Raw genomic sequence first — 23,495 nt, forward strand, 5'->3', positions numbered from 1 at the left:
CTTCCTTTGATTCTACAATAATTTCAAACTAAAATGTATAAAAATGATTTTGAAAAATTAAGTGGGGGGAGGCATTCTTCAAAAAATGGCAATGTGATAATAACAAAAAGGAAAAAAGGCTGTAGAAATATTAAAGGAGGCTAAAGAGATATGACAACTAAATGTAATACCTGAACCCTAAACAAGGTCCTGTCCTGAAACAGGCAAAATGCTATAAGAGACATTATTGGGTCAAATACAAAATTAGAATAAAAAGTGTAATTACTGTATCAATGTTAAAATTACTGCAGCCATTAACTATATTGTGTTTTGTAACAGACTATACCTCATCTTAGAAAACACTGAAGGCCAGGCACAGTGGCTCACACCTGTAATCCCAGCACTCAGGGAGGCCAAGGGGGCGTGGATCACTTGAGGCCAGAAGTTTAAGACCAGCCTGGCCAACATGGAGAAACCCTGTCTCTATTAAAAATACAAAAAAATTAGCCAGGCATGGTGGCACATGCCTGCAATCCCAGCTACTCAGGAGGCAGCAGCATGATACCCAGGAGGTGGAGGTTGCAATGAGCCAAGATCGTGCCACTGCATTCCAGCCTGGGTGACAGAGCAAGACTCTGTCTCAAAAAATAAAAATAAATAAAAATTTAAAAATACACACTGAAATGTTTCAGGGTAAAGGGCCATAATATATGTAACTTATTTCATAAGGTTAGGGAAAAAATGGGGCGTGAGGAAGAAGAAACGATACCAATGATACAGCAACCAGGGCAAAATGTTAACAATAGGTGAGTCTGGGTAAAGTGTATATGGGTGTTCCTTTGTTCTATTTTTATTTTTGCAAGTTTAAAAGTCTGTAAGTTTTTAAGGCTTTCAAGTTTGAAATTACACTATTTCCAAATAAAGTCAGAAAAAAACACAGTGACATATGACTATTTATAACTAAATGGAGGTTTTATTGACTGAATTGTGTGTCAAGTACCCCCTGCCTCCCCTCCTGCAAGTTCATATGTTTAATCTCCATACCTTAGAATCTAAGTGTATTTGTAGGCAGAGCCTTTAAGGAGTTAATTAGGGTTAAAGAGGTAATAAAGGTGTGCCCTTAATCCAATATGACTGGTGTGCTTATAAGAAAGGACATCATGTATGCTCATTCACAGAGAAACACCCATGAGGACACAGCCAGAAGATGGCTATCTGCAAGCCAAGGAAGGAGGTCTCAGAAGAAACCAACCCTGTTAGCTTGATCTTGGACTTCCGGCCCCCAGAACTGTGAGAAAATAAATCTTGTTTCAGCCACCATCTCTGTGGTATTTTGTTATGGCATCCCTAACAAACTAATGCAGAAGTGAATTCATATTTATGTTCTCAAAACTTTTATAATTTTATTCTGAAAGATGTTATTGGGTGGTATTTCCCTGTGGAACAACTTGTTTAAATCGTCACTATCATCACTGAGTCTGTATCATTCAAATCTCAGCTCAAATGTTACCTTCATCAGAGAGGCCTTTCCTGACCATTTTATCTTAAAGTAGTGCCCTACCAGCCTTTTCAATATCATTCTGCTTGGCTATAACACATCACTAACCAAAATTAACTTTCTTATTTACTTATTTATTCTCTCTCTCTCCCCACTAGAATGAAAGCTCCATAATGGCAAAAGCTTAGTCAACTGTATTCCTGGCACCTACGTAACAATGGCTTGTACATAATACACTCAAATGCATGTCAAAATGAATGAAAGATCTTCAGCACACAAGGCTATGCCTATGTATTGGACCAGAGGCAGAATACATATATGGTAAGTCCTCAATGGTGTATCAATGGGTTCTTGGAAACTGCAACTTTAAGTACAACAACGTACAACAAAACCATTTATTTTCTCACCATTTCATTATAATGAAAACAACGACATTATTTGATGGACCTGCTTTACGCTGTTTCGCTTAAAGTAGCAGTTTCCAAGAGCCTATCAAGGACGTCAGGACTTGATGAACACTTCTCCCAAACCAGCAGCCTGGAACCATGGATATCCATCAAGAGGGGAAAGTAGCACTCAAAATGCAAACATTCAAATCTTAAGAGCACTGGGAAGTGGACAGATGCCACCCACCTCTTTTTCAAAGGAATGGAAGGGCCTACCTTCAGCCAAAACAATGTAAGACTCTTTGGTCTGGAAAACTAAATGCTGAGTGTGAATTTCGTTGAAGTTTACAAAACTATAAGGCACAAAAAAAGGAAAAATGTAAGCTCATCAACCACTGAAATTTTAAACCTATGAATGATCCCCTGAAGTTTGAAAGTGATGCAATTCCTAAGCTAAAAGATTACATAACAATTAGTGAGTTTAAAATGTAAAAATGGTTCAAGAAAATTTTAATACACTGATCAACAAAACTGGAACTTTGATGGATTACATTTCTAACCTTGTTATACTGTATTTACAACCTTGAGGCTAACCCTATCTTATCAAAACATCTCTCAGTATTATCTTGGGACACAGATTAGTGAGCTGAATAGACCAACATAGGTGCAATCCTGAATAACATTATTCATTCTGGTAGATGAAATACATTTATTCATCAATTAATTTTCCTAAATAATCTAAAATTTGGCTCAATTTATGTTTTTTGTAATAAACCTACAAGCGAGAAAAAAACTAAGCCAAACCATCACAAAATTTACCAAAAATAGCACTGATGTCAGATTTCTTTTGAAGTCTATCAGAGTACCACCCTCAACACACTTCTCCTTCCTCTCTATCCCACAAATTCTTAAATAATCTGGAATCCATAGCTCAGCTTCATGTGGTCTGTGTATGTGAAATAATATACAGGAATGAATGCATGGTACATTTTTCTGGGGAAGGAATCCATTGATGTCATTAAATTTTTTAAGGGTATCCAAAAAAGCTTAACAATCACTTCTGTACAACCTTTCCCTGGCTACAATTATTACCTATTTCCTGATAACTCCCAAATCTCCATCTCTATCCCAGATTTCTATGCCCAAAAATTTATAACCAACTGCTGGGCTAGGTGTGGTAGTTCATGCCTGTAATCCCAATAGTTTGGAAGGTTGAGGTGGGATGACAGCTTGAGCTCAAGCATTCAGGAACATTCTGGGCAACACAGTAAAATACAGTCTCTACCAAAAATGTTAAAAAAAAAAAAAAAATCAACTGGGTGTGGTGGTGCACGCCTGCAGTCCCAGCTACATGCAGAAAGCTGAGGCAAGAGGATCATTGGAGTTGGAGGCTGAAGTGAGCTACAATTGCACCACTGGGCACCAACCTAGGAAACAATGTGAGATCCTATCTCTAAACAATAATAATAAATTAAAAATAAATAAAAATATAACCAAATACATGTTGTACATCTTCTCCTGAATACTTGGCAGAAATCTCAAACTTAACATATCTAAAACAGACCCCATCATCTTCCCAACCTTACCTGTTCCTCCTCCTGTGTCTCCTTGTCTCAGGGACCAGCATCACCATCCACTCAGTTTGGTGGGCGGGAGAAGTTCCTGTGACTTCATCTTCCAATGACAGAATCCTAACAATTCTATCTACTAATTATCTCTTAAGCATTACCACTTCTCTCCACTCCTTCCAACTCTGCCACAATCTTAAGCCAGTCACAATCATCTTACCTGGACTGTGGCAGTTTTCTCCTAACATGTTTTCCTGTCTTCTGTGTAGCTCCCCTGCAAAATTCACTCTCCATGCTCCAGTCAGGCCAGACCCTTTCTGATCTGGCCTGAGTTTGGGCCTTGCTTAATTCACATTGTGTTCCAGAAAACACATCAGTGCATCATGTTCTGGTCTTTAAGCTTCTGTATAGGCAACATCCTCTGCCTGAAACAAACTACTCTACGAAAGTTAACTCCCAATCAACTTTCAGGTTTCAATGTAAATATCATCTTTCTATTAAAGAGGCCTTTCTTGATCCCACCTCTTGACTCATCACCACCATGAGGACTAATTTAAGTATCTATGTGTTCCTATAGCAGCACCCTATGCTTATCACCACCACAGCAAACAACACCGCATTGAAATGTCCTTTTGCAATATCCACGGTCACTTTAAAATGGAAGCATTATGAAAATATATTATCCATCAATATCCCTAGCACTTAGGACAGTGCCTGACACATACAATAAAAGTAGGCAAGCAAATATGTTTATATGTTTGTGTAAATAAACTGCTGTTTGCATTTCCTAGGCATTTAAACGTATCCAATGCAGGAATGCTGCCTCTAACTGAAATAGCATCTGAGGACAAACCAAGACATTAACTTTTCAATATCTGGTGACTAAAAAAAGCTACATTTCTGTTTAACAGTTAAAAGATAAACACATGCTCCCTCAGCAAATGTGACCCACTCAAATACCTGCTGAAAAGATGTCCATTGCTCTCTTCAACTCTCCTCTTGTTCTCTGATTGCTATTTAAGTCTACAAGTGGAGTTGAAGGATCTCTCATATATTCTAACTCAGTAGCAAACATCCCACCGTCAACAAAACGTTCAGGAGCAATATAGCAAGTTCTCCTCCGTGATGTGTCAAAGAAATAATTGAAATCTGCCGGGTTGTCTTCTGGAAGATAAGTGGGCTTAAAACTGGCAAAATCAGTTAGAAGAACCCAATTCCAACTGGTGACCATCACATTCTCAGTCTTGATGTCCCCATGACGAACTCCAGATTTGTGTGCTTGGTCCACAGCTGTCAGGATCTGGAAAGCAATCCAGCGCTTCTCAATGTTATTCAAGAATGGACGGGTACTGATGCGATCATAGAGATTGTCTCGCACATACTGCCTAAAGAGCATAGCTGCTTTCTCAGATGCTTTTTCTGATGCTTTCTGGAAAGGCAGACAATTCTGTGCAGAATTAAGCCTGATTTTCAGTTCCTCCAGCTCTTGTTTATAGCTGGTTAAAGGCAATGTGGGATCCTGAATTGCAAAAACCTTCACAACGACCAGGCCTTCTCGGTGCTTGGCTCGAGCAACTTTAAAAAACCGAGTACTCCCCAGGCTTTTATCATATTCAAAGTCATGAATATCTGAAAAATAACTCTCTACAGAAAGGATCTGGGAGGGAGCAATGCCAGCAAGCTGATTTCCCATAATGGCAAGCACCTCTGGGGTCAGTAAGGTTAGGATATAACACCTGTTTAAAATAAAAACAAATAAAAAAGACAAGAAACAAAGAAGCTGTGAAACACCATTATTCCATTATTTGGTCTCTTTCGAAAAGACAGATGCAGCATATTTCTCTTCCACTAATAGCATTGTACCTAGCCTTCTGGGCAGCCTCTAAATTTCACACACATTTATCTAAAAAGACCATGTTATTTTCTCTAAGACGACCTTGTTATCTTACCTAAAAAGATCCTGCTATTGTGCATCGCCATTTCCAGGAGTGAACTATATTTAGATAGGCCTCTTCAATTTTAAGCCAAAAATGTTAGTATGTGTTATTTTCTGATATTTAAATTTAAAATATTAATGAGCCTTTACTAGGTGTTCCGTGCTGTGCTTGGGGCTATGAGAATCACAAAGTTACCATATGACATAGTTCTTGTCCAAGAATCTGTAGTTTCTTGGAAGTAAGAAAGAGACACATTAAAAGCTCAAAACTGGCCGGGCGCGGTAGGTAGCTCACGCCTGTAATCCCAGCACTTCGAGAGGCCGAGGCGGGCGGATCGCAAGGTTAGGAGCTCAAGACAGGGCTGGCCAACATGGTTAAAACCCCGTCTCTACTAAAAATACAAAAATTAGCTGGGCGTGGTAGTGGGTGCCTGTAATCCTAGCTACTCGTGAGGCTGAGGCAGGAGAACTGCTTGAACCCTGGACGCGGAGGTTGCAGTGAGTGGAGATCCCGCCACCGCACTCCAGCCTGGGTGACAGAGCGAGACTCCGTCCGTCTCAAAAAATAAAAAGAAAAAAGAAAAACTGAAAACTGAAAAGGTCAAACTAAGATCTAAAAATTCAGTTAACTCCTGGACACTTCCTGCCTAATTCCAGTGTGCCCTCTTACCCAGCTAAAAGAAGGTGCAAACTTCGCTGGTCTGCAACAAGAAACCTTGCCACAGATGTTAAAGAAAAGTAGACCAAAGTATACACTTGCTAAACGTAGCCCAGGGTTCTGCTAACTCAGGTTTTGCAGGAAATAAATGCCACGCATATACACACACGACCTTGAGCACACATAAACATTTACCCTAGGCCTCGGGAAAGTGTCAAAAATCGTTCAGAGGCTCACAACGAGGTCATAGTAGCCTACTTCGGGGACGGGACGGGAAAACGCGTCAGCAGCGGGGAAGTTGTTTCTACGAAGGGTCTTTCTTCATAGGCAGGAGATGGGCTGTTGGGGGAGGGGCGTAGAACAGTCCAGATCTTCAGGAACCCCGGTGGTCTTGGGAGGAGAACTGGGAAAGCTCTCAGGGTCTCAGCAGAGAGAAGAAGGCACGCTAAAGAGTCTCCACAAGTACACCGGGATTTGACCCCTCCAGCCCCCTAACCTGCCCTGGGGGCCATGCGTTCCCGGGTCTCGTCTTCCTCTAGCGCGGATCGCTACACCCTTCCGAGCCCTCCTCGAGGGCCTCACCACCAGGCGGGAGGAGATGGAACCCAACAGAGAAGTAGAGACCGCCAGTCCCAGGAAAACACTATACTTCAGCTGCTGCAGCCCCAGCAAACGCCGAACTCCCGGGAAAGCAACCGGTCTGACCTCACTTCCTGTCGCCGAGCGGAAGTGACGAAAAAGAGTGAGCCTTCAGGAATTGCCCGGGTAGGAAACTGGTTGCTAGGAAACTAGGGAAGGCGTGGTCTTACTCCGGGCGAGACTCCAGGGAGAAAATGATGCTCTGACAAAGATCTATTCCCCGTCCTGCTCTTCTACCTTTCATTCTCGAACGCTGAGGTTTCTGACATCCCCTAGAATCTGCTCAGACACCCCTTCACTCTCAGGACAGCAGAACAGAGTTAAGAGAACTCAAGAATATTTAGGAAAACTAATATATCCCAAGCTGGATTTTTAGAGTTCTAGTGAGATATAACTTACATAGCATAAAGTTCACCTGCTTAAAATGTACAAAGCAGTAGTTTTTAATACATCTATCGAGTTGTGCAATCATCCCTATAATCTGATTTTAATTAATTATTTATTTTTACTTATTTTTTTTTTTTGAGACTGAGTCTCCTTCTGTCGCCTAGGCTGGAGTGCAGTGGCGCGATCTCGGCTTACTGCAACCTCCACCTCCCAGGTTCAAGCGATTCTCCTGCCTCAGCTTCCCGAGTAGCTGGGACTACAGGCGCCCGCCACCACGCCCGGCTAATTTTTTTGTATTTTTAGTAGAGACGGGGTTTCACCGTGTTAGCCAGGTTGGTCTCGATCTCCTGACCTAGTGATCCGTCTGCCTCAGCCTCCCAAAGTGTTGGGATTACAGGCGTGAGCCGCCGCGCCCGGCCTTTTTTTTTTTTTTTTTTTTTTTGGAGACAGTCTGGCTCTGTCACCGAGGCTGGAATGCAGTGGTGCCATCTCGGCTTACTGCAAACTCCACCTCCCGGGTTCAAGCGATTCTCATGCCTGTGCCTCCAGAGTAGCTGGGACCACAGGCATGTGCCACCACGCCCAGCTAGGTTTTGTTTTTTTTTTTTTTTGAGACGGAGTCTTGCTCTGTCGCCCAGGCTGGAGTGCAGTGACGCTATCTCGGCTCACTGCAAGCTCCGCCTCCCGGGTTCACGCCATTCTTCTGCCTCAGCCTCCCGAGTAGCTGGGACTACAGGCGCCCGCCACCACGGCCGACTAATTTTTTGTATTTTTTTTTAGTAGAGACGGGGTTTCACTGTGGTCTCGATCTCCTGATCTCGTGATCCACCCGCCTCGGCCTCCCAAAGTGCTGGGATTACAGGCGTGAGCCACAGCGCCCGGCCGCTAGTTTTTGTATTGTTAGTAGAGATGGGGTTTCACCATATTGGCCAGGATGGTCTGGATCTCCTGACCTCCAGTGATCCGCCCGCCTCGACCTCCCAAAATGCTGGGATTAGAGGTATGAGCCACCGCGCCCGGCCTGCCTGATTTTAAACATTTTCATTACCCCAAAAGGAAACCCTGAAACCATTCGGAGTCACTCCCTGTTCTCCCCCATTTCTCCTCCCCCTTCCAACCCTAGGTAATCACTAGTCTACTTTCTGTTTCTATACATTTTATATATAATATGTTTCTGGACATTTTATATATAATATGTGGTCTTTGTGACTGACTTCTTTCACTTTGGGTAATGTTTTTGAGGATTATCCCTGTTGTAGCTTGTATTAGTACTTCATTTATTTGTTGTTGCAAATAATTTTTTGTATGGATATATCACATTTTGTTTATCCTTTTGTCAGTTGATAGACATTTGAGTTGTTTTACTTTTAGGTTATTATGAATAATGCTCCTATGTTCATACCATTAGTATATAAGTCTTTGTGTTGCCATATGTTTTCATTTCTGTTGGATAGATACTGAGGAATGAAATTGTGGGCTCATATGGTAGCTCTATGTTTAACATTTGAGAAACTGCCAAACTGTTTTCCAAAGTGCAGGCACCATTTTACATTTCCATTAGCAATGTATAAGGGCTCTAATTTCTCCACATTCTTGCTGACACTCTTATTATCTCCTTTTTTTATTATCCTGGTGGCTGTTAAGTGGTATCTCATTGTTGTTTTAATTTGTATTTCCCTAATAACCAATTCCGTTAAGCATCTTTCTTATTGTGCTTGTTTTCTATTCATATATCTTCTTTGAAGAAACGTTTATTTAAATGATTTGACTATTTTTTAATTGGTTTGTCTTTTTATTATTGAGTCGTAAGCATTCTTTATATATTCTAGATACAAATCCCTTATTGGAGATATTATTTGCAAATATTTTCTCTCTGTTGTCTTTTCACTTTTTTGATAGTATTCTTTGAAACACAAAATGTTTTAATCCAAAGCTGAAATTGTTATTATCCCTGCAACATTCCCTCCTCCCTTCTTCTCCATCTCAATATGCAGCACTACTACCCACTGAATTCCTCAAGACTATAAATTTGGAACTCATTAAGTCATCCTTAACATATTCCTACTCTCCCCGTCCTTCCTCACCACACTCATTCCTCCCATTCAGTGATCACCTGCTCTTGCTGATTCTATCCCCAGAATATGCCTTGAACCCATTCACTGCCGTCTCCTCAGGGCCTAGGCCAAGCAACCATCATAGTCATGATGTCTACATTTTGAAACCCACACAGAAAAGGCAGTCCTCACTCCTGATATTATTTTGTATACTTCTCCCAAAATTTTTTCTGGGTCTTTTATGATTTCATTTTGTGCTCTTAAATTTCTTAAGTATAGCTACAACTTTATTTTTTTCTAGAGAGTTACTCAGTTATCTAAAAATGTTGAGTAATACCTTTCCCCCCACTTAGTTGAAATGTCAAATTTACCACATAACAGATTTCCTATATATATCTGGGTCTTCTGCTGGACTTTCTTTTCTGTCCATTGAGGTACTATTTAATTCATCTACCAGTACTTTTAAAATAATTGTATAATGTTTTAATGTCTGACATGGCTAGTCCTAGAGTAGTCTTTTTTAAATGAAATTATAATCATAAGACATCTATGCCTACATCCTTCTAGAAGCTCCTCCTTGTTTTTAGGTTAACGTTAAAAATCCACAGCTTGGCCTACAAAACCTTGCATGATCTGCCCCCTGCCCACCTGCTGCACTGCAGTTGACTTCACTCACTGTCCCTCTCAGCTCCCACACTGGCTTTCTCTTTGTTCCTATCCTGTTCTAATTTGTCAAACCTTTTCCTACTGCTCGTCCTTCACATTTACTCTTTCCTCTGCTTAGAACACTCTTTCCCCTATTCTTTAGCCAAAATCTTTTTATCCTTCAAGTCCCAGATTAGGTGCCATCACCTCATGCAATTCTTCACCAACTGCCCCCATTATATACTTTCATGGACCTTCTACTTTTCCTTCACAGTGCTTATTATTATTGAAATCTTTTGAGTTTGAGGGATATTTGCTTATTGTCTGTTTTACCACTAGACTGTAAACTCCACAACAACAGTGATTGTGTGATTCTTACTCACCAGGGTATCTTCAACACCTAGAACCATACCTAACAGATGATAGACATTCAATCAGTATTTTTTGAATCAATAAATGTGGACTTTGTGAGGTTTGTGATCATTAGGGCCAAGGTCAGGAGTCCCAGGACTGGGAACATCTAAAATATATACATAAAATCAGTGGAAGCACTCAGTTAATTACCAGATAATATTTTTTTAAAGAGTAAGCTTATATTTCAGACTCTGAATACCATGTATGTTAGTGCTTTAGATATCTCTCCAATAGAGAAATAATGGCATGGAAATATGGTAAATATGTCTCAATTTAGATTATTTCTGCTTTTCCCCACCTGTATTTTTCCCCAACATTACATTTTGTGAAATAACTTGTGGATTTTTTTCAATGCCCTCTATACTCACTGCTATAGTTTTCTTTTCTTTTTCTTTCCAATTTTTCCTTTTCTTTTTTCTTCCTTTCGTTCTCGTTCTTTCTTCCTTCTTTCCTTTCTTCTATTGTTAAACAGCAATCATGACTGTCCATGGAGAATTATTTAAAGAGATCTCACCTAGTTCTTTTCAAAGCAAATAAAAGATAAAATTTACTTGCTACTGTTGAAGTCAAACTAAGAAAGAGCCAGCAAACACTGGACCATCCTCTAGCCAGTGTCCTTGCAGCTGCATTTTGGCAGTGATGGCTAACTGTCCCCTTCCACAGAAAATAGATGTTTCTGGGAAGTGCCTGAACTATAGGAACCATATTTTTCAGTCCCACGCCACTGTTTGCATCTAAGTGGAGCCATTTTACTAGCTTTCACTATGAAGTTCAGGTGGAAATTATGTGTTTCATTTCTAGAACACAATAGTTAAGAGGTGAATGATTTCCACTTTCTTTCCTCTTTAGCCTGGTTGCAGGAGACTTAAAGGCCCTCGTTAATGCCAGAGCCACAAGATGATAGGAGCCTGTGTCCCCGAATCACAGCCTGGAGAAAGACCCTTGCTTAGCAGGTACACTCACATAGAACTTTTACATACGTGAAAGTATACCCCATTATAAGCCAGGAAAGTCTCATAATCTATTAATTATAGCAGTTAGCCTTGCCTTTATAAATACATTCATCTGTCTGATCTCTATTCATTTCCTCCCTCTCCTGGGCTGCTTACTCCACCAGTGCACTTGCAGTCCTGTGAGATGTCCATGTGAGCTCTGCTATCCTTGCATTCTAAGGGAAAAAATAAGGCAAGGGGGAAGGATCCCTAATGTAAACAGCTCCTTCAAGTTAATAGTAAATATTTTATCTTCTTATACAAGAATGCCAGCTAATACATGCAAAATAAATTATAAGAAATTACCATTTTGTAACCTGCAGTGCAATAATTGATTTCTACATGGATTGTCAATGGGTTCTAAAATCATCAGGTAAAAGTTGTGGAACAACAAGATAGTCTCATGGTACCCAAGGAATACCTACAGATTATTTTCTATGTTAAAAAGGAATGAAAATGAACTTTTTATAGTGGAAAACCTTTTCATAACCCTTTTATCCAAGTGATCAAAGTTAGTATCACTAATAGTAGGACACAGATATTATGAGGCTCCTGATATAATGCAATGGGAAATATATACTGTCACCCATGAAGCATTCTTGCCAAGAATATTTTTGGTTTTCTCTTTTCTTTTTTTTTTTTTTGGACAGTCTTGCTCTGTTGCCCAGGCTGGAGTGCAGTAACATGATCTCAGCTCACTGTAACTTTTGCCTCCCAGGTTCAAGCAATTATTGTGCCTCAGCCTCCCAAGTAGCTGGGATTACAGGTGCATGCCACCATGCCTGGCTGATTTTTGTATTTTTAGTAGAGATGGGGGTTACACCATGTTGGCCAGACTGGTCTTGAACTCCTGATCTCAAGTGATCCACCCACCTCAGCCTCCCAAAGTGCTAGGATTACAGGCTTGAGTCACCTCACCCAGCTGCCAAGAATGTGTAATCTGAATTCAATCAAGCCCCTAGACCTCACTGCTCAATATGATAGCCACTAGTTACATTTGACTATTGAGTTCTGAAATATGGCTACTACAAATTAAGATGTGCTATAAATATAGAAAACATACAGATTTTAGAGAACTTAGTGCAAAAAAATGAAAAAAATCTCAATATATTTTTGATAAGTATTATATGTTGGAATCATATTTTAGATATATTAGGTTAAGGAAATATTTAATTAAAATGAATCTTTCTTTTTCCTTTTTTTTTTTTTTGAAACGGAGCCTCGCTTTGTCACCCGGGCTGGAGTGCAGTGGCGGGATCTCGGCTCACTGCAAGCTCCGCTCCCGGGTTCACGCCATTCTCCTGCCTCAGCCTCCCGAGTAGCTGGAACTACAGGCGCCCGCCACCACACCCTACTAATTTTTTGTGTTTTTAGTAGGGACGGAGTTTCACCGTGTTAGCCAGGATGGCCTCAAACTCCTGACCTCGTGATCCGCCCACTTTGGCCTCCCAAAGTGCTGGGATTACAGGCATGAGCCACTCTTCCGGGCCTCTTTTTACTTTTTAAAATGTGATTACTAATTTAAAATTACATATGTGGCTTATGTTATGTTTTTATTAGACAACCCCACTCTAGACCCAATTTCCAGCCTATAAAAAAATAAAAGGAATAGAAAAATTAATTTAGCAATACCATCAGGAAACGATTAGACAGATCCAGAAAACAGAATATTAGCCTGGATTCTTCAAAGAGTCAATACTGTGAAAAACATGGATGGACTTTTCTAAGTTAAAAGATTCTAAAGAGACACGAAATTTAAATGCAATGTGTGAGCTTCAACTGGATCCAGGATTAGAAACAGCTATAAAAAAACATTTCATGCATAATTGAAGAAATGTGAATATAGATTGAATATTTCGGAGAGAAACAAAGTGGCAGAAATGTTTTTAAAAGTTGGTAATTATTTCATTGCTATCACTTCTCTGGGTCTTATTTAAAAACACCTAAGCTGCCTGGCCTAAAGCTCTTTCACCATTACACATGAAAAAATTGGCGGACAAAGGATAGGGAGAACTAGATTCCAATTTTCTTGGAATGTGTAATCTTGGGTAAAACTGTTCTTGAATAAATGGAAATGAAAGGGCTAATGTTTTTTAAAGAAGATGATTAGCCAAAAAAAATTAAAGGATTTCATTGATGATAAGTGTTATGGAGAAAAAGTACAGGGTCCATGAGAATATATAATAAGGGGCAGTCAGGGAAGACATGCCCATGGTATGGGCATTTAATCTGGAATGTAAGAGAGGAACAGGTTTTGGCTAAATAAAGAATAATGAGAATAGTGTTGTAAGTGAAAGGAAGAATAAAGGTAAAGGACTAGCAGTGGGGAGAAGTCTGACAAGTTAGGAACGAAGAGAAGTCCACTGTGGGGGATTGAAGGGGGCAGTGAGTGAGATGCTGGCTGCAGAGGAGGAGGTGGACAAACAGAATACATATATCCAAGCCATTCCTCTATCTTCCACTATTACCCACCTCTACTCCTTCACCAGTTCTCTTCCACAAAAGATTTGAAATGACTTTACAAAATTAACTCAAATAAAATGATGAAAAAATAAATAATAAGTATTCATTCAAAAGGAGCAGAGAAATAGTACTTGGAATTAATAAATTAAACTTCAGTTAAATTTGTCCAAGCATGGTGGCTCATGCCTGTAATCCCAGCACTTTGGGAGGCCAAGGCGGGCAGATCACCTGAGGTCAGGAGTTTGAGACCAGCCTGGCCAACATAATGAAAACCCATCTCTACTAAAAATACAAAAATTAGCCGGGCATGGTGGCAGGTGTCTGTAATCTCAGCTACTCAGGAGGCTGAGGCAGGAGAATCACTTGAACCTGGGAGGCAGAGGTTGCAGTTAGCCAAGATCACACCACTGCATTCTAGCCTGGCTGACAGAGTAAAACTCAATCTCAAAAACAAACAAACAAACAAACAAAAGTGAAATTATTAATTTAGCTTTGAAATTGTGGCAGCTAATCACAAAAGGTAAATTTGTGGCTCATATAGTTCTCGTTGTTCAGTAAAGGGGAATAAATTAGTTAATATGAAATGAAAAGCTTCTCTTCAGACCAAAATCCAGATGAGATTTTTTTTTCTTTGAATCTTTACAGTGAAGACATTTCTTAACATGTTAAACATCACAAGCAAAGTTTTTCTTTTTCTTTTTTTTTTTTTTTGAGGCAGGGTCTCACCTCTGTCGCCCAGGCTGGAATGGAGTGGCATGATCTTGGCTCACTACAACCTCTGCCTCCTGGAATCAAGCAGTCCTCTTTCCTCAGCCTCCTGAGTAGCCGTGACCACAGGCCTGAGCCACCACACCTGGCCAATTTTTAAAAATTTTTTTTGTAGAAATGGGGTTTCACCATGTTGCCCAGGCTGGTCTTAAACTGCTGAACTCAAGCAATCTGCCCACTTTGGCCTCCCAAAATGCTGGGATTACAGGCATGAGCCTGGCCAGGGCAAAGTTTTTCTATTGAGTTAGGTAAGTGGTTTGGCAAATATGGTGCTCACTACAAATATGGTGCTCACTTCTTGGGATCAATTCAATAATATGTTTATAGCATCTGCTGTTTTTCTAGGTACTTCAATTTAAAATTTCTCCTTAAGTGACTTTTTCCAGTTCTGTGGATTTAAATATCATCAGTATGCTGATAATACTGTTTTTCCCCTCTCAAACCTTTACCTGGTCACTGAACTCATGTATCCAATATCTATTTGACCTTTATATTTGAACATGTAATATTACATTTTGTTGTGTGAGAGAGAGAGAATCTTGCTCTGTAGCTCAGGCTGGAGTGCAGTGGCACAGGCTCCATTCACTGCAACCTCCACCTCCCGGGTTCAAGCAATTCTCGTGCCTCAAACTCTTGAGTAGCTGGGATTACAGGCACCCACCATCACGTTTGGCTAATTTTTGTATTTTTAGTAGAGATGGAGTTTCACCATCTTGGCCAGGCTGGTCTCAAACTCCTGACCTCAAGTGATCTGCCCACCTCGGCCTTCCAACGTGCTGGGATTACAGGCGTGAGCCACCACGCCCGGCCAGAACGTGTCATATTACCTTGAAAAGTTAACCCTGGTATAGGGCATAAAATATGCCAGATATTAATTCATTTGAACTGCCCATCAATTCTATGAAAAAATTGTCCCCGATTTTTAGATAATAAAATGAAGGTGCAGAGAAGTAAATGACTTTCCTAAGATCACATTACTAATAAGTCAAAAGTAGTAACTGAGAAGCACAAAAGGCTGTTTTACAGTTAACTTTTTTTCATAAATAGAAGGCATACACTCTAATGATATAAAGTATAATATACTAAAAATAGCAGTAACATAGTCGTTTATTGTCATTACCAAGTATTATGTATTGGGCATAGTTGTATGTGCTAGACTCTTATATGACTGGCAGTGCAGGTTATTTTGCACCAGCATCACCACAAACAGGCGTGCAATAGAAATTTTTCAGCTGTCGGCTGGGCGCGGTGGCTCACGCTTGTAATCCCAGCACTTCGGGAGGCCGAGGTGGGCGGATCACGAGGTCAGGAGATCGAGACCACGGTGAAACCCTATCTCTACTAAAAATATTTAAAAAATTAGCCGGACGTGGTGGCGGGCGCCTGTAATCCCAGCTACTCGAGAGGCTGAGGCAGGAGAATGGCGTGAACCCGGGAGGCGGAGCTTGCAGTGAGCCGAGATTGCGCCACTGCACTCCAGCACTCCAGCCTGGGATGTCAGAGCGAGACTCCGTCTCAAAAAAAAAAAAAAAAAAGGAACAAAGAAAGAAATTTTTCAGCTCCATTATAATCTTATGGGATGTTGTATATGTGGTCCATCATCGAACACATTTTTATGCGGCCATTGGCGGTACTTGTTTTTCCAGTCTTCGTTACTCTGAGGCACAGCCATGCCTTACGTTTTGTCCAATGAGATACAAGGAGAAATCTGCTGGCACCACCCATTTCCCCTCTGACTTTCTTCCAGCCTTGAATACAGATGCATTGCTCAGAGCTGCAGTAGCTATAATGTGACCACGATTCAAGAGGCATGAGGGAAAGGTAAAGAGAGTAACAGAAATGCTGGCCCTAGGCCAGGCAAGGTGGCTCACCTGTAATCCCAGCACTTTGGGAGACCGAGGCGGGCGGATCACCAGAGGTCAGGAGTTCGAGACCAGCCTGACCGACATGGAGAAACCCCGTCTCTACTCAAAATACAAAATTAGTCGGGCGTGGTGTCATGTGCCTGTAATCCCAGCTACTCAGGAGGCTGAGACAGAAGAATTGCTTGAAACTGGGAGGTGGAGGTTGCAGTGAGCCAAGATCACACCAATGCACTCCAGCCTGGGCAACAAGAGCAAAATCCCATCTCAAACAAACAAAAAAAAGAAATAAATAAATGCTGGCCCTGATAATAGTCAAGCCTCTGAACCCACAGCCCTGATCTCCAAACATCTTATCACATGGGAAAAAGAAACATTTGTTGAAGTCCCTGTTGGTTAGATTTTCTGTATTTGTAACCAAAGATCTTCCTTAACTGATAAAGTAGTGTAAAAAGTTGACTAATTTATCTTGTTCTAGAACTTTGAAGTCACTTAATTCCAGGGGATGTCACTGTGCAGAGTTTGCGCAGTTATACTGGAGATGGCTTTTTTATTATGGTCTGACCTTTACAGGTCTCTTGTTTGTAGCAGGTGGGTATGCCCATGTGGCTTGAAAAATAAAACCAAATCCATGGCCTTTAGTTCATGTGTTTCTAGCAGCTGAATGTGGTTTGCTTGTAGGAATGAAATGGCCCTAAAATGTTAATTGATTCAGTTTGACAGTGCTTGCCATATCATAAATCAATATGATGTTTTGTGCACTAGTGATAAAGTAGTGGTATGGGGGAAGGACCTGGTAGTTATGGGATGAGTCTGGTTGTTTTTAATCATTTAGTTTTGTTTTTAATGGAACTCGGGAAGACTGAGATTCTTTCTCCTTTTGCAATGCTTGTACGTTGTGGAGAAGGACAGGGTAAAATCAGTATTATGGGCCAATCTTAATCCTAATCAATAATACTAGACTCTGCTTATTTAAAAAATTACATATATATTATATACATATTATATATACACACATATTTGAGATCTTATTCAAACTATATATTTTAGCTATATATTGCCGTATAAGAAATTACCCCAAACTTAGTAGTTGAAAGTAATTTTAAAAATTTATTGTCTGTCTATTTCTGTGGATCTGGAATTAGACAGGGACAGCTTGCTTCTGCTCCATGATTTCTGGGTCCTTAGCTGAAGCCTTGAAGACTAGAGGTTGGAATTATCTGGAGGCCCTCTTACTCATATGTCTAGAGGTCAGTGCTGGCTGTGGTAGAGGCCTAGCTAGGATTGTTGGCCAGAATATTCACACATAACCTCTTCCTGTGACCTAGGCTTCCTCACAACATTCTGGATGGGTTCCTAGCATCCAGAGAGAGACATCCAGGTAGACAGTTACAAAGTTAAACCCTGGTTCAAGGGAAAGGAGCATAGATACCCTCTCCCCAACACACACACACACACCTTTCAATTGATGCATGTCAAGGTCACATTATACAAAAAGCAAGCAAGATGATATATATACATATATATGTATATGAAATTATATATATTTATCATATATATCTCATATATATATGTTGAAGCAGTCATCTTTGAAAAACACAATCTGTAATACTATACCATCATCTCATCTCTTTAATGAACAGCCATGCCATATATACAAGTGTTTTGATTTTATTGGCAATGTCTAGAGACATTTTTGATTGTCATATGGGGCATAGGTAGTATTTGCTACTGGCGTCTAGCATTAGAGGCTAGGGATGATGCTAAACATTCTACAATTCACAGAAAAGCAACACACACACACACACCACACAGACACACACACACACACACAGAATTATCGGTAACATAATAGAGCTTGAGAAATACTGCCTTATAATATTAAGACTCTACAAGTATTTAGAATAATTAAACTGTAGGGGGAGGAACCAGAATTATCGGTAATATAATAGAGGTTGAGAAATCCTGCCTTATAATATTACCAGTCTACAAGTATTTAGAATAATTAAACCATAAGGGGAGGAACCTATAGAAAACATCAACATCCTGCAAGTCTTCTAACTACAAGATTTTATTTGCAATTTGGTATTTATATATGGCATGGTCTACAAATAGCAAAGATCATTGCCTAGGCAAATTTTCATTTCGTATATAATGTGCTGAATGTCAATTCTCGGTGAACACAAGAGTTTATCAATATACATAATCCATGATTTTTACCTATCCTACATTTCTGCACTTAGAAGGCATTTTGCTATAGTCCTTTTTCACCCTTGTGTGGGTAACTTATTTGTGTACTACTTGGAAGAGTATTTGTCTTAATAATTGCTTTATGTTAGTTTTGACCATCCTCTTACCTGTCCTGAAACCTAAGCTCAAAGAAAATAAACAATTTTAATGTAGGGCACAGAGATATTAATATAATTTCCTTAGGAAGCCTTGTATGATTCTGTCTTTTATTAAATTTATACATGCCATATAACCGTGTCTTTGCTGCTTCTCCTTTTTCATATTGGTCATTCACTAAGCACAAGAAGACATCTAATTTTGAAGAGCTGGCTTTCTAGTAAAGATGAAGCTGAAGGGTTTTCCCCTCCCCTCCACAGCATGTTCCACTGGCTGCACACAAAGCAATTACAACTCATGTCAGCCCTTTTCCATGTGATAGCATCAGCAATTTTGCCCAGGGCTTCTTTTTTGATGAACAGTAGCAGAAATAATGGCCTAATTCACTAAAAACAAAGCAAAACAAAAAACATTATCCCTGTTGTTTTCTCTAAAACAATGCGATATTAACCAAAGTCCTTCCTAATTAAAACAAAACTATCCAATTATGCATTTTAACACTGTGAGGATTTTTAACAATATCAAAGTGAAAAAGATTCATTAGAAACATATTAAAAACTAGGCCATGCGTGGGTGGCTCATGCCTGTAATTCCAGCACTTTGGGAGGCTGAGGTGGGTGGATCACTTGAGGCCAGGAGTTTGATACCAGCCAGAGCAACATGGTGAAACCCCGTCTCTACTATAAAAAAATACAAAGTTAGCCAGGCGTGGTGGCCCCCAGCTGTAGTCCCAACTACTTGGGAGCTGAGGCAGGCAAATCCTTTGAACCTGGGAGGCAGAGGTTGCAGTGAGCCAAGATCGCACCACGGTACTCCAGCCTGGGCAACAGAGTGGGACTCTGTCTCAAAAAAAAAAAAAAAAAAAAAAGGGAAAGAAAGAAAAGAAAAAGAAACAAAGAAACATATTTAAAAATGAGGAATTAACGTGAGCTCAGACAAAAACAAATTCTGGTCTATTTGAATTTCTTGTGTTTTAAATATTTTCCAAGTTATTTATGGATCCCAGGAGGGTCTACTTTGTCTTTCAGTGCTGGTCCTAACACAATTTGACATATCCTCAAGCCTTTAAATGTAATTTTAGGAGAGATGCTTTAAATATCCTGTTAACTTCAGGAAATAGTGGCGCCATGTTTATTTCAATGCCAGGAACAATGAATTCTTTCTTGAAGTACATTTCTGAACTTCTCTGGGGTTCAATTTATTTTCCACATACCCCCCAAAATAGGAATAATCATATCTCTCTACATTAAATAATACAAGATAAAAGACCTTGTAACATTTTATCATGTTCAAAATAAAGCAGTAACAATAAATAGTTATGCAACAAGAAAACAACTTTTTATCCTGGGTGCAGAAAGAGGGCAAAAACTTTCTTAAGAATAGAATTCCACTAGAGGGCAGTGCACCCCAGTGGAGGCTCAGAGCAAATGTGCACAGGACGTCTGATTAAGAAGTTATGTGGCAAACACGGAAAATGTTTGTGATATAATATTACTATAAATAAAACAGCTACAAGAATTTTTTTAAATGACTTCAGATACTCCTTGAAAATTACATATGTTTGTGGTCAAATATCGTGCAGTATTTGAGAACATGATCTTAGACCTGGGGTCATTCCTGTGTGCACCACTGTACTTGGTTGAGTTGTTTAAAATCTCTTGAGTCTCAGTTTCTCTATCTGTAAAGTCAAGGCAATTACAGATACCACATAGAGCTGTTGTGAGCATTAAAAGGGATCATATATATAAAAGTCCAGCATGGAACCAGGCATATAATATTGCTCAGCAAAAAAAATCACAGGATGATGATGACAAAAAATACTAAAAAGGAAAATAAAATAATGTTAATTATTGGAGTAGGTTGTTTAGAGATTTATTGCATAGCATATCTTATTTACATTTACAATGGAGAGTTTGTGATGGAATATATATTTTTATTGACTGTAAATGAAATTATTCTCATCGATGAGAGAATAATTCTATTATTCTCTTCAGCATTTTAAACTCCAGAGAAAAATTTTCATGTAGCTACAAAATGTTATTTTTCTCATTTTAATGTCTAGAATATCATTATCACATTTTTGCTATTTCTTTTCATTTTCTAAATGAATAAACTGTCAACACCCAAAGGAAAAAAATGGAATATACAAATAAGTTATCTCTTAATCCTTTTAAATATTATTCCTCATAAGTTATGTAGCCTTGGGATAGTATAGTATATTTCTCTTAGAACTCTCAGTATAAGAAAATTTCATCTGATGAAAAATAGAAATATGTCAAATATGACAATTACTCTTTACAAAATGATTGTTTAAATATGAGTTCCTGTAATCATTTAGGAATTTCTTTACAAAATAACTATATGTTACAGAGGCAACAGGGCATTGTAACTTAAGGCTAAAATACTCCATCACTGACAATGAAAGGTCATTCAGAAATAAAGATTGAATGTCTCTGAAATTATAGTATGAATCAAAGTGGAAATATTTAATTTATAAAATTTTGATTTCTACATGTCCACTCTGTTCTTAGCCTTTTAAAAGTAGCTGACTCACCCACCTATCATGTGAAAAAGATCAATTAAAAGCCAGCCCCAGGCAAAAACTGTCATCACAGGCATTTGTCAAGATTACACCTGCTATTCCTACATCATGGCTGCATCAGTGTTACCCAGATGACCCATATCACCATCATCACCAACATCTCCACTATAACTACTACTTCCTCTGACTATATAAACTTACTGTTCAGTTTTTTCATCTCCCTATTTATTTGACCTTGCCTGGCCAGTTAAGAGAGGAAATTGGTTAGGAATTTCCTGTACCTACTTGAATTCTAACCTCAGATGTAAATGACAACACATTCTTATGAAACGAAGGATGGCAGTTACCCACCTCCATGTCTAAACCAAGGATAGACTCTTGGAACATCAGGCTTTTGATAACCACTAGGAAATATCATCAGACCAGGAAGCTGAGGAGCTGTCCCCCTAACCCACCTGCCCACCACAAATGAGCTCTAATGGAAGATGGCTGAATAGAAGGCTCCACACTGCTTGTCCCCCACAACAGGAACACCAAATTTAACAACTATCTACACCCAAAAAGCACCTTCCTAAGAACCAAAAATCAGGCGAGCACTCACAGTACCAGGTTTGAACTTCACATCACTGAAAGAGGCATTGAAGAGGGTAGTAAAGACAGTCTTGAATCGCCGATGCCACTCCTCCCCCATCCCCCTGGCAGTGGCTGCATGGTACAGAGAAAGAATCTGTGCACTTGTAAGAGAGAAAGAGCAGCGATTGTGAGACTTTGCATTCAACTCAGTGCTGTCCTATCACAGCAGAAAGGAAAACCCAGCAGAAGTCAGCCAGTGTGTGCTGAAGGAGGGAGCATCTAGATGAGCCCTAGCCAGAGGGAAATTACCCATCCCAGTGGTCAGAACTTGAGTTTCAGCAAGCCTCATCACCATGGGCTAAAGTGCTCTGGGGCCCTAATAAACTTGAAAGACAGTCTAGGCCACAAGGACTGCAACCCCTAGGAGAGTAATAGTGCTGAGCTGGTTTCATAATCAGTGGACTTGAGGGGTACACCACCTACTAAGAAGCCAGCCGAAGTGGCTAAGAGAGTGCTTGTGCTACTCCTCCCATAAACTCAGGCAGCACAGCTCACATTCCAAAAGAGACTCCTTCCTTCTGCTTGAGAAAAGAGGGGAGAGTAAAGAGGACTTTGTCGTGCATATTGGGCCAGCTCAGCCACAGTAGGGCAGGGCACAGGTAAGAGTCGTAAGGCCCCCATTCCAGGCCCTAGCTCCCAGACAATATGTTGAGACACACCCTGGGCAAGAAGGGAACCCACTGCCTTGAAGGGAAGGGCTCAGTCCTGGCGGGATCCATCACCTTCTAGCTAAGCAGCCCTTCAGCCCTGCATAACCAACAGTGATACCCAGGTAGTATACCAGGGGCCTTGAATAAGACTCTGAGATGAGCTGGATTCAGGTGAGACCCAGCACATTCCCAACTGTAGTGGCTATGGTGAGAGACTCTTTCTGCTTGAGAAAAACAGAAGGAAAACTAAGGGGACTTAGTTTTGCACATTAGGTACCAGCTTGGCCACAGTCAGGTAGAGTACCAAGTAGGCTCTTGGGGTTCCCAATTATAGGCCTTGGCTCTTGGATGGCATTTCTGGACCCACCCTGGACCACTGGAGAGCACACTTCCCTTAAGGGTGAGTCCTAGGCCTGGCAGCATTTACCACAAACTGACTGAATAGTGCTTGGGCCATAAGTGAACATCAGCAGTAGCCTGTTAGTACTCCCAGTGGGCCTGTGGTGGTAGTGGCTACAGGGTGAGGCTCCTTTGCCTATGGAAAGGGAAGGGAAGAGTAGGAAGGACTGTGTCTCATGGTTTGAGTTCTAACTCAGCTGCAATATAATAGAAGACTGGGTACATTTCTAAGGTTTCTGACTCTAGTCCCTAGCTCCTGCATGGAATCTCTGTGTGCACCCTAAGCCTGTGGGAACTTGCTGTCATGAAGGGAAGGACACAAGCCTGGCTGACTTTGCCACCTGCTAATGGTAGAGCCCTAGGGCTGTGAGCAAACGTAAGTGGTAGCCAAGTAGTTACAGTGGGCTTTGGCAAGACCCAGTGCTGTGCTGGCTTTAGATATGACCCAGTGCGGTCCCAGCGGTGAAGGCCACAGGGGTGCTTGTGTCACTCCACTCACAGTTACAGGTGGCTTAGCACAGAGAGGGAGACTCTGTTAGGGAGAAAGTAAGGGAAGAGAACAAGAGTCTCTGCCTGGTGATCCAGAGAATTCTTCTGGATTTTATCCAATACCACTAAGGTAATACCTTTACAATCTATAAGAACTACAATATTACTGAGCATGGGGTGACCCCTA

At 40.4% G+C, this 23,495-nt stretch overlaps 1 protein-coding gene and 1 long non-coding RNA gene across 6 annotated transcripts in view; one reads left to right on the plus strand and one right to left on the minus strand.

Annotated features, from left to right (window-relative positions):
* PIK3R4 (phosphoinositide-3-kinase regulatory subunit 4) overlaps nucleotides 1-6,743 on the minus strand; it is a 96,331-nt gene extending 89,588 nt beyond the window's left edge. For 3 of the 4 annotated variants that reach the window (XR_010139098.1, XM_063721574.1, XM_054550318.2), the window contains exons 1-2: nucleotides 6,221-6,743; nucleotides 4,392-5,167 (exon numbers count right to left, since the gene is read on the minus strand). Coding sequence is in view for 3 of the 4 variants with exons in the window: in XM_063721574.1 (XP_063577644.1) it covers nucleotides 4,392-5,124 (733 nt within the window). In the remaining variant the exon portion in view is untranslated. 4 annotated transcript variants of the gene reach the window in all.
* A 49-nt stretch (nucleotides 6,744-6,792) lies between these two features.
* The window catches only part of LOC129058639 (uncharacterized), a 40,798-nt gene continuing 24,095 nt past the window's right edge, over nucleotides 6,793-23,495 (plus strand). The window contains exons 1-3 of one of the 2 annotated variants that reach the window (XR_008523903.2): nucleotides 6,815-6,983; nucleotides 11,014-11,117; nucleotides 16,135-16,873. This is a non-coding gene — a long non-coding RNA (uncharacterized LOC129058639). Of the gene's footprint in view, nucleotides 6,984-11,013; nucleotides 11,118-16,134; nucleotides 16,874-23,495 lie in introns of those variants that run through there. The other variant, XR_008523904.2, reaches the window with a different exon arrangement.

This window comes from Pongo abelii, chromosome 2, assembly GCF_028885655.2.
Source record: "Pongo abelii isolate AG06213 chromosome 2, NHGRI_mPonAbe1-v2.0_pri, whole genome shotgun sequence".
NCBI classification, from domain to species: Eukaryota; Metazoa; Chordata; class Mammalia; order Primates; family Hominidae; genus Pongo; species Pongo abelii.